General features: G+C 38.1%; 1 protein-coding gene across 2 annotated transcripts in view; it reads right to left on the bottom strand.

Annotated features, from left to right (window-relative positions):
- The window catches only part of LOC137264833 (inositol polyphosphate-5-phosphatase A-like), a 122,681-nt gene that overhangs the window by 41,692 nt on the left and 68,725 nt on the right, over positions 1–12,264 (bottom strand). For both annotated transcript variants that reach the window (XM_067800166.1, XM_067800165.1), the window contains exon 5: positions 5,686–5,749. In XM_067800166.1, the coding sequence (XP_067656267.1) occupies positions 5,686–5,749 (64 nt within the window). The remainder of the gene's footprint in view (positions 1–5,685; positions 5,750–12,264) is intronic.

The raw sequence follows: 12,264 nt of genomic DNA, 5'->3' as shown, positions 1-12,264 counted from the left end.
TCTCACATAACAACGTTAGCACTGTGCATAGCAACTTCATAAAGCTCCCTAGACAAATATCTGCTGTTGGTAAAATTAATGTCTGCAACGATAATAGACTGATTAAATTACCCATAACTTTCAAGGAAAGGATATTTCAGAATGTCCTCACTGAATTACCAAGTGAGAGTGTGTGCTGCTTGGCTGCAATCAGCAATATTCCATTTCTTGTTGCAAGACCCATGAAGGCAGGGGTTAAAATATTGCTCGTCATAAGAGGTGACTAGCAGGATTGGGTTGTCAGGCTCACTGGCTTGGTTGACACATATCAACAGTTTCCAATTGCGCAGATCGATGCTTGAGCTGTTGATCACTGGACTGCATGGTCCAGACTTGATTATTTACAGACTGTCCCCTGGAATATTGCTGTGTGTGGCATAATGCTAATCTCACTTACACTCTTGAAGCAAACAATGGACACAAGGCACTTCATCTACAACCAACCACACCCATGTAGTAGGGCGATCTTGTTTAACATTGGGGTGGTGAGGTAGTCTCATGGTTAAAGTGTTTGCTTGTCAGCTATAGGCCCGGGGTTGAATCCCACCTGGGTACAATGTCTGAAGCCCACTTTTGGTGTTCCCCACTGTGACACTGCTGGAATATTGCTGAAAGCAGCGTGAAACCCAACTCCACCACTTACTCACTCACTCACCCAATTGTTTAACACCAGAGTCAGCAGTATTTCATCTATTGTAACAAAACATTATGGACACAGGGAATTAATTCTGCAACCTTTCTTCCCACTGCAGGTCTGAATGTTGCTTAACATTGCAGTCCGCAATATTTAGCTATTGTAACAAAACAAAATTGGAATTCTCAAGATCCCCTAAACCTGTTCCTAAAAAGTAACTGTATTTGAATCCTGAAGCCACAGATACATTTCCAACAGAAAAATACATGAACTTACAGGATAGACACAGACAGCAGTCCATTAGTCATAGCATGGAAGATCATGACTTGTTAGACTTGACCCCTGCTAACAATTTTAAGGGTGAGGATAGTTTTTCAGCGATAATCAGTGTTAAAAATAACAACAGGAAGAAGGCATTGTTTGTCCATTAGGAAACTGCCTTTGGCACTGATATTGGAAAAGAAGTGTTTGTTTTCATCTTGTTCAATATTAGGATTTGGTGAAAAAGTTTTAGGCTCTTAATCTCGGATTGATTTTGACACTGTGATCAGTGCAAAAAGATGTAAAATTGAGCTTAAAGGTCACATGCAACATAAAACACAACTTTGCAGATTCTGATACCTTTCATCAGGGATACTCTATAACAGGGATTGGTCACTCGCTTGCTTTCCTTACCATTTGTACTAATTAACGTGTGCCTCGTCATGCTCCACTGCACACGTCGACTTGGTTTGTTCTCAGCGCGAATCGGCTGCGCTTAACAGTATTTCAACCAGTTTATTGTCGGAAACTATCGGCATCTCCCGGAGTAATACTCGGTAAATTGGAGTAGGCTCCCCTGAATGTTGTCACAACAAGCTGGTTACACTTCCTGTCGCCGAATGATGCATGTGTGGATTAATGAGAGGACTTGAGAATGTGTCTACACATTGCCTTGTTCAAAGACTCTCTGTTTATGTGACAATTTTGATACAGCGTTCGAAACGATCGCCAGCCCAGAGGCCCAGCGTCGGTTGTTAATGTATCAGGCCAACAGTTTCAGTTATCTGCAGGCCCTTGTGGTCTTCTGTCAATTAGATCTCATTTCTTTTCAACTAGCATCTTGCCCATAATTTGTATTAATGTTCAGGAATTATCCCTGATCCTTCATGTTAGGATAACTTCCAGTTTCACTTCATAGTATTATATATTCAGTGCCGCATAGGAATGTCAGCAGTCTATAACTAATATAAACTTCTCTGTGCTCCATACACTTCACTAATGGATTTTGTAGGGACTGTGAAACTCTCTACAATGAAGACTATTTTGTGTTTATTGGTTCGATTTCAACAAAATGGCTATGCGGACTTTAAAGACTGCAAGTGGCAGCAAGCCCTGATGGCCAAATGGCAAACTAAAGAACTGCAAACACTGTTATTATATGTATTTGAAATGATCTGTTACACAATTAAAATGCCTCATTATGTTTCAGTGGTTTTCTGTTTGTGTGGAATGCTTAGGCTGCATAAAAATATGTTTCTCAGGCACATTCTTTTCAAAACTGACGAGTAAGACTTTGATTTTTAATTTTTGATAGAAAAAATGTGACAAGGGAGGAACACATTTTTATTTCTTTTTCCTTCAGGAATACAGTTTGGAAAGTTAAGCACATGTTAAGTTAAGTCTCATTCTTACAGACACTCAGTCTATAATGGACAAATGGACGGTCGTGGCAAAGTCGAAATTATGTTTTTTAAGAGGGCAGTTAATGAAGATGACCAGATGTCTTCCTGCATGTGCGCAATTGCATGGATACTGACAGAATGTCAACTGACACAGTCACTCCCACCTAAAAAAAACAGAAAGTTTAAAACCATCACAAAGCGTTAAAACGTCCTTTGCAGTTTTGTCAAATATCAACAATAGTTTCAGAACTAAAACATTCAAGCATCAAAGGCATCCATGGCAGATTAGAGCAGATCAGATATGTCATACCTCACACTTTCACCAGATAGAATATTCCCCTCAATACTTAGAGGTGTATTTGAAAGAAATGAATTTTAGGACGACTAAACACATTCAAACATTGGCTTGTAGTATTATGAGTGATCAGATCAGATCAACGATATGCCATATTTTTCACACACATGAAATACTTGTGAATGTATACACCCTTCCAATCATTTTTTTAATTCATAAAATCATCACTATTACTTCCAAACACCTCTCACCAGATGGAACGTTTCCCTAACAGAAATTAAAGGTGTGTGTGAAAGAAGTTTTTTGAGCAATAACTAGAAACACTCAAAAAATGCTGTGTAGTATTTCAATGGCGGATCAGAACAGATCAGCGAGATGACACGTTTTTCACACACCTCAAATACATCCTAACAATATGTTTAGATTATCAAATTATAAATATTACCTGCAAACACCTTTCGGGTCATAGTATATTCCCCTCATAGATATTTAAGGTGCATGTGAAAGAGGTTTTGGAGCAATAACTAGAAACACTCAAAGTTATACTATTTCAATGGCGGATCAGAACAGAACCGCGAGATGGCACATTTTTCAACACCTCAAAAACACCCTACCGATTTTTTTAAATTATAAAATTAGCACTATTACCTCCAAACACCTTTCACTAGATGGTATGTTCCCCTAATGGAAATTAAAGGTGTATGTGAATGAAGTTTTTGAAGCTGAAACAAAAGCACTCAAACAACGCCGTGGAATATTTCAATGGCGGATCGGATCAGATCGGTGAGATGGCACATGTTTCACACACCTCAAGTACGTCCTAACAATTTATTTTAGATTATGAAACTATCACTATTACCTGCAAACACCTTTCGCCTGATGGTAAATTCCCCTCATAAAAATTAAAGGTGTATGTGAAAGACGGTGTTGAGCAATATCTAGACACACTTCAAACAACAGCGTGTAGTATTTCAATGGCGCATCAGATCAGATCGGCGATCTGCCACATTTTTCACACACCCCAATTAAACCCCAACATGTTTTTAAGTCACAAAACTATCACTATTGCTTGCAGACACCTCTCAACTAAAGGTATATTTCCCTGCTAAAACATAAAGGAATGTGTGAAAGAAGCTTTTATTGACGAAACTCAGTCTATCTTCGCTGTGTACCGATAATTGAAGCCAGAGAGTTACAAGATGCCGACTTGAAACTTTACTACAAACATATTTTCTTATACTGACACTAATTACAAATATGTGACTAGAACTGAAGTAACAGAACAGGTGACTTACCTTCTACGTGTAGGTTCCGAGTTGTCACAACACTCAGCAAATGTAATCAGCTGTTTAAAATGAACCGAGCTCAATCTTAAATACTAAGCTGACGCCATATTGTCTCCACTGGTCACGTGACAAAGCGAGACATACGTTCAGCGGTTTTTCGAGGAGTTTCACCTCCCCTCTCTATATAGGCTCCCTGCTTTCATTAAGCACTTACCAAAACAAATCATCAAAAATGCCAGTTCAACCTAAAAAGCTGAAAAACAACCACGATGAAAAAAAAAAGTCTGCAAAATTCGAGTTTTTCCCCCAGAGCTGGGTAAAAAAGTGGTTTCAACAGCTATGCTGTGCTGCGCTCATATCACAAGGGCAGTGAGTAGGTTCGCGGGGCTTGAAACATGCCTACCCAGAGTATGAGGTCGTGATCAGTAGTCTAATCTTGGTTGTGTACAAACAAACAAATAATCTACTCATTACATTAAAAAAATCATGTGGATTGTGATAAGGAGACTCTGTCACAGAGGAAACCACAGGGGAAACTCAATGTCTGGTTTATTGATACTTATATGTCTGCCTGTCTGTCTGCTCATGGCAATATGCATTGTGCTCAACTTCAATCACTAACCACATGCAATAAACACCTATCTGGCTTATAAGCCATAAACAAAGAGCCGGTCAAGCGTATCAGCCAATGAAAAAACTGTGTTACACTTGAGTGCACATCCACCGGCTCTGACCGGGTTTCGGTATCGAGGCTGCTTTGTTTCAAGGCAGGTAAACCGAGCTTGAAGTACAAACTATTGCACTTAAGTCTTTTGAATTGCGATTATATGCTTATAATTTTGTTTATTTGTTTTTTCTTTATCAGCAAAGCATTTTATGTATCATTAATACATGATAACTGTGCTTAATTAAATTTGATGTTTTGGTTGCATGTGACCTTTCTTAATCTTCATTGGTCCCCTTTATAAGTAAAAAATAGGTCACCTCAACCACATCAGTCCTGTGTTAACATGTCATCTTAAAATATAAATTTTACTGACATTGACAGCAGACCAAGGAACCAATATTCAGGCCTTTTAAGAGACCAGTACTTGTCATGATAAATCTCAGTAACACACTGTCAAATGTTTATGTGTGAAGAGCATGGGCATATGACAATAGATCAAAGACGATGATTACATTGAGTCAGACATAGCTTGACTAAGAGACATAATTCTAATTATAATCTTGTACCTGGAGGAGTAACTAGGCCACAAAAAATATATAGTATCCATGTGTGCACACTTATATAAGTCAAGCACTGAAGCTGTTTGCTGGATGTGCTGAGAGAGAAGGAAGAGTGTTACGGTCTCTCTGTAGGATGTGTACAACAGTCTCACCAACTATGTAAAGTATATGTCCAACAGGGGTGTTCAAATATCTCACCATAGGGTATGTACTATGTCTCACTGCAGGTAGTGTACAAATAACCCACTGAAGGACCATACAAATGTCTCACTATATGCAGTGTACAACTATGTCATTAGTCTGGTACCTACAATTTTTTCTCTGTAGTGTATTACATGTGTGTTACTGCAGGTCATCCCTCAGCTGACATCTACTGTTGTGACATACCACTGCACACCTGTACATCCACAAGTACAACAATTTCAGAATCGTTACAGATAGGGATTTCCTTTGTCATTGTTTTAGCCTATATCAGGGAGAGGAGTAGCACTTCCTTCATTGTCTATCACTAGCAGTCTGAAAATTCAAGGCTCTACTTACCAACAAAGTCGAAGATGTTGACTTCTTCAACGGTGTCATGGACAAAGTATAGGTTCCCCAAGGCCTGCAATGAAACACAGCATGATCAACAATTGGCAACAATAGCATATATCATAATATGAAATGAAGCAAACACAGACTGGAGTATCTCTTCCTCTTTCAGACATATTTCAGAAAATATGATCCCTTTTCAGATGACCTTTAAACAATCTGATTTACTTTCATGTACCTCATGATCCACTCAGACACCTTTCAGACCATCTGATCCACTCAAACACCTTTCAGACCATCTTCTACATTCAGACACCTTTCAGATGAGACTGATCCATTCAGATACCTTTAAGACCATCTTCTACATTTAGAAATCTTTCAGATGATCTGAGCATTTAGACACCTTTTAAACCATCTGATCCATTCAGACAGCACAAAATAAAACATTCAAAAGTAAGTGACTAACATGATTTTATTATGCCCTTTTAGAAATATTCCAGCAATGTCACTGGAAATTAAACTTTCAGAAAACAAAAATCAGATACAAGGTGAAACTGAAATAACATTTATTATTCCCTACTTCAAGCTGTCTTTCCCTGGCACAGCAATGACACTTACAAAGCAATAAGCAGCGACAGTGTTCTCTTCGGGTTCATCTAATTAGAAGCAGTTTTAAGGAACATCCCTTTAATATTGTTGTACCCTTGTGCTTAAGTCTGATGACTCATGCAGCATGTGCTCCAGCAAATGGAACACTTCTACATTTTAACATGAAAGACTCAGGATGAGAAGCCCACTTCTTTTAATGGACCATACTTTTTCCTCACACAGAAAACTCCTCAGACACTCTTAAGCTTGGTAAGATGAGGACATTAACAAACATTAAAATGTTGAGGTAATTGAATCACTGCATCAACATATGTTTCCTGGCATGGTGCCGAGATTGGTGCACATCACCTGTACGATCACTAACTGTGTCACAGTGCAAGGCTGGGCAGTGTGGGAGAGGCACCTGCTTCCTACATCAAGGGAGATTCTGATACTACCAGCCTACCTGATAATACTGGTGATAAATATCAAGGGTATCACATGCTACACATGTTAATGTGAATTATAATTTATCTTTCTCTGAAAACTGTAAAATCATTTACAGTTTGTAATGTAAACCAGACAGTATGGGAGAATGTTTTCTTGATTGTTGAAAATATCATAGCATAAAATATCACATTATGCATATCAAGTTACATATCATTCTCACGTCAGTGCCTATGTCTGATGGTGTATTTATGAGACCATTACGCCTCATAGTATTGTCGTCTAATGCTGCACTCAGCAATATTTAAGCTATGGGAGTTAATATGATATTAAGGCACTTTGAGCAATATTCCTGCAATGTAATGATGGGGGGCACCAGAAATGGAAGTTATGTGATAGTAGTGATAAGTATTAACAACTGACTTTGGACCAAACAATCTAGTGACTGATATGCATGTGATGTATAGTGATCCTGAAATGACTCCAGACTCCAAGTTAATTAAAGATGTGTGACTTAATTTTTAATGTGAACAAGGGTTTTCTCTCATTTTCTTAATTTCGTGATTTCATTTTTAGAAATGCAGGTGAAAAATATAACAGCCTGGAAGGAGAATGGATATAGCTGAAAGTCACATGATCGACTGGAGCATGATGTATGCACTCCATGAGCTTCCTGTGACTGCCTAATACAGCAGAGATCTGGCGGTGTTCCGGTGAGGTGTTTAAAGAGGCTGAAAAGTTAATGCTAGGTCACTTCCTCCCCATGGTCATAAGGACAAACTGAAAGTGCATAACAGAGGATGGTATTTAAGGTTTTAAGATGTTCAAGAATTAAGAGATTTGGGTGTAATATGAACAAAGGGGATCACAGGTGTGCTTTCATGTTTAGAATATAATCTTGCCTCTTAGTAACAGGCACAGATCCATGCTTGTAAGCATGCTCTTGGCACTTACAGGAAGTAACATCACCACAACCACAACAATTACTCAGTCACTAACCGACAAATGTTTGCAATATTTTTCAGGTAAAAGATGGCTGCAATTTTGTGTTTTCATTTCAGTGATGACACTTGTCAGTGCTTTAAGGACCAACAGTCGCTCCATAACACAAATATCAACCAACACAAATGTGTTATATATAATAGGTTCCATCAGGAGCAGGATGGACTGACTATGGTCTAGGTATTACTAGATAAGAAACATAGCCATGATTGTGATAGACTGAGAGAACAGACCCCATAACTTCCTCCTGACACAAAAGTGAGCCACTGAACTAGATAACTAGCAATGTACAGCAGAGACTATTCCTGGTTATACTCCAAGATGGTAAATCACTTAACGCTTATCGAGTGTTATCATACTTGTCCGTGACCAACTTTTTTCAGAAGCGGAGTCAGCTAGGGTGATTTTGAAACAGTGTCAGCTGTACTCCAGCAACCATATAAAGGAAATAATGCTACCATGCATACAACAGGGAATCAAACCTAGACCTCTGGCATTAAGAGTAAACACTTTCAAGGGTGCAAAATGTTTTGTAAAAGCTACTTGCCACAGGGCAAGTGACTTTAAGAAAGTAACTTTTCCTGACTAAGTTTCTACTTGCCCTGATTTTATGACATAATCATGATGACGTAATTATGAAAGAATTAATCAACATGGTTTTTGATGTTAATGTTTCCTGGATTATTTATTGAAAAGTGATAAACATCAAAGAAAGACTTTTTTCTACTTTATTATCATTCTGAAATTTAATGGAAGCATTTAGAGTAGATGTGACAAGAAATTCAAATTTATTTGCAGTTTGAACGTTAAGTGGAAAATTTCTAATAGCCCATGGACAAGTATTACAAAAGATACCATTATTTACCGAAATGAAAATTGACTTGTCCTGGGCGTCGGGTGATGGGATTTTTGAAGCCCTGACTTTACCTTGTCGGATATTCCAAAGCCCTTCAGACACAGCTATAAACTTGGCATGTTTTCATAATAGTGATTTTTATAAACTCTTTCACAAAACCTATTCCTGTTTCATTATTTGTTTCAGAATAAAACATATTCATAGAAATCATATGGAATCTAGTACAAACATCCCTTATCACACACCAGTGTACTGTCTACATCAACTGGATGGAATTGTGGCTGTCATTTGGGTCCTACTGTGATGTAAGATTAATACTAGTATGATGTCATACTGAAACAATAAGGTGACTGAAGATTGCTTACATTATTTGAATTGAGGTTTTGCATGAGAGCTGATGGGATCACTGAATATTTCTGAAGGGGAACTTGGAAGGATTAAGTAATAATGGTAATAAGGAAAAAGATATATGCACATAAGCGTTTTGCTGATTTTAAGAAACTTGCATAAACATTGAGAAATTTCCCTTGCTCTCAGGTACTACAAACCTTCTACTGGTTTCATTACATCAGCAAATCATGCTCATACAAAAATCTGTATGCATCAGTTTCAGTAGCTACCAGTCAAGAAATGTGTCTTTTCTGGTTTGTTGATTCCTACAAGCACTGGTTAAACCACTAACAGACTGGCATGAACATTCCTGGCCTTTTGATACTTTTCAAACCCCAGAGGCAAAATGACAGACCAACAAGTGTGGCCAGCAGTTACAAGCACCAGAATGAATGTGCAACAGTCATGTTTCTACAAACAGATTCACCTGTAGCTCTATTCTCAAACAGAACATTACTGACACATTACGAGCAAGGTCTGTAAGGGAACTGTCAAATTACCCAACAGGAACACCAAGCTGTCTGCCCAGTAAACTGGTTACACGAGTCTCCAGCTACTAGTTATGTGAAGAACCTGGAGTCAGGGACAGAGGCACAGTCCCCAACAATCCTGATCAATAGACTCCAGCTAGGGGCATCATGATGTTATTTTGTCTTGACTAGGACTCCAGTGGTTGTGAAAGCTTACTGCATCAAGACACATGCTGCTGAGGAAACGTAATCCTCGTAACTTGGAGATTATTGTGTGTTCTGGCTGAAACAAGGTCTCTGAGTGATGCAGGTTGAGATGCAATGATTAACCTCAACTCCCTTGTACTACAGAAATGTTAGTGGGTGGGTAAATCACCAGCAGTATGTGAGGGTGAGAAGTCAATTGTCAGTGAGAGGCTAAGTACATTTGTTAGTGAGTATGTGTGTGGGAGGGAGGGGTAGATGGGTGGGTTCATGAGTGAGTGAGTGAACTGATTTCAACTGAACTGCTGCTTTTCAGTCAGAAAACGAGATGTGATATCTTTAAAGTTAACCTCTTTGGTGAAACCCATGAATATAGGCATCGTCCAATCAAGAACGTAAGCCAAACTGATTATCAAACTGATGATCTTAGGCTCCAAGCACACCAAACCAACACAACTCTAATATATATTGCAATGTCTCAAAGTCAATTACTGTGGACAATATTTCTGCATTAGACAAGTAAAGTTTACAATTTAAGGTCAGGTCAGAAAGTCTTAAGAAGAAATCTTAAACTTATTTCATCCATTTTCAAAAGAAATTTCAGACCACCCAGTCTTTTCATACTACTATATTCTATCATATTACTACAGTCTGGTCTGTTTATGATTCTTTAATATCAGCGGAGCGGTAGGGTAGCCAAGTGGCTAAAGCATCTGCTCGTCAAACTGAAGACCCAGGTTTGATTCCGGACACAGGTGCAATATGTGAAGGCCATTTCTGGTGTCCTCGATGTGGAAATGTTAGAATAATGCTAAAAGCAGCATAAAAACTTTACTCACTCATTCACTTTAATATTACTATGGTTAATATGTATGCCATGACAGCTTATTTAACTTCTTTTTGTCTGGTACAGGTATGAGGTATGACGGTTCTAGACATCCACTTACAGTCATGAAATTAAACAACACTTACAGATCCACACACTCATTGGTTACACAGCTGGACAGGATTGTAAACTTCAATGGAATAATTACAAACCATTGTTACAAGTCAGATTCAGCACCCTGCTTCCATAATCCTGCATTTTCAAGTTAAACAAGAATCTCTTCAATCTTTAGAGACTAAGTAAAGGTATAATCTGAACCTGTCATTTATGAAGGGTAAATGTAACTCTGAGGTTGGCCGAATATTAACAGTTGTAACACTACAAACATATAAAAGCTTGAGGTTCCAGTGAGATGAAGCTTCCCATATCAATTCATCCAAACAATGCTGATTTCAGGCCAGAGATGATAAACAACCACACTGAGTAAAATATATTTCAAGAGGAAGCAGCCTGGCAGTTTTCAATTCAGTGAAAATCAACTACTTCCAATTTACTTCATAGATTTTGTCGTTCAGAATCTCTAGGCAAATCTGCCAAAATAACAAATTAATTTAAATCCCTTGCAGACTTGACAGTAAGTGCTGACTAGGATGGCAGTAAGATTTATCAGTCTGTTCAGTGCAGACTGATGTGTTCAATTCTACAGGAGGCTAGTCCCCAATCAGTGTTGATGTTACACAGAACACACAGAAAGAAGTTCCAATAAGTCAAACTATATAAAGAAGCTCTAACACCATGCAGAATGTAGATCCATCACACTTGAGTCATAGTCCAACAGGTTCCATTAAGTTATCACAAGTGTAGTTAAAGATGGTGATTCAAATGCCATACAGAAAGAAGTTTCATTACACTAAAATACAGAAAGAAGTTGTGTTTAGCCAACATGCAAAAAGAACTAGTGAGTCTCATCAAGCCAACATACAAAATGCACTTTTGCCCAAAGTCAAAAATAGTTCTGTTTCACTAACATACAGACAGAAGTTGAACAAAGCTGTCACGCAGAATAGCAGTATTACCCAACTAAAACAGAGAATGTGGTTTCATTTCACGAACATGAAGAAAATTGTTCCAATATTACAACAAATAGAAAGATAGCACATTATGCTGAGATATAGAAAGACAAAGGGCTCATGAATACACAATGTCATTTAGAAAGTGGTCAAATGAAACACTTAATATTTGAGATTTCACTTTCTCAGTAGATTACAGACACTTGTGCTTCTGTTGGTTTGTGTCCTATTTGGGAATAAAACCCACCCTCTCAGAGTCAGGCACTTAGCAGCAGCACACAAAGTCAGTCACCTAAGCCACTCAACCACCATGGCTTTGTGCATCCCATTTAAAATGGCACTGCTAAGGAATGGGTCCTATTCATGATAGTGTGACATAATTCTTTACCATGATTTTGACTATAAGGAACTTTTACAGAGATTCCAGATTCAAAAGATCCAAGACAAAGGAGGAATTTACACCATATCTAAGATCTGGTGTTGATTATAGAAATATTACTACATCTGTGACAGAAATATCATTAACCATCATGGGAATTATTGACAAACAATTATTTGGTAATGAAAGGTATATAACAATGTAACTATAGGTTCATAAAAGGTTTTGCCCAGAATGCATTATTAACAGAATAAAAGGCAATATTAGCATATTAGCTGTTAAGTAAGAAATGCATTAAACACAGGTTCCTCTTTGACTAGCATTGTTTAATCACTGCATTGCCATATTGATTGCTC

The sequence above is a fragment of the Haliotis asinina genome, chromosome 15 (genome assembly GCF_037392515.1).
Source record: "Haliotis asinina isolate JCU_RB_2024 chromosome 15, JCU_Hal_asi_v2, whole genome shotgun sequence".
Taxonomy (NCBI): domain Eukaryota; kingdom Metazoa; phylum Mollusca; class Gastropoda; order Lepetellida; family Haliotidae; genus Haliotis; species Haliotis asinina.
The sequence above is the reverse complement of the archived record's forward strand: the minus strand, read 5'-3'. Positions and strand labels throughout refer to the sequence as shown.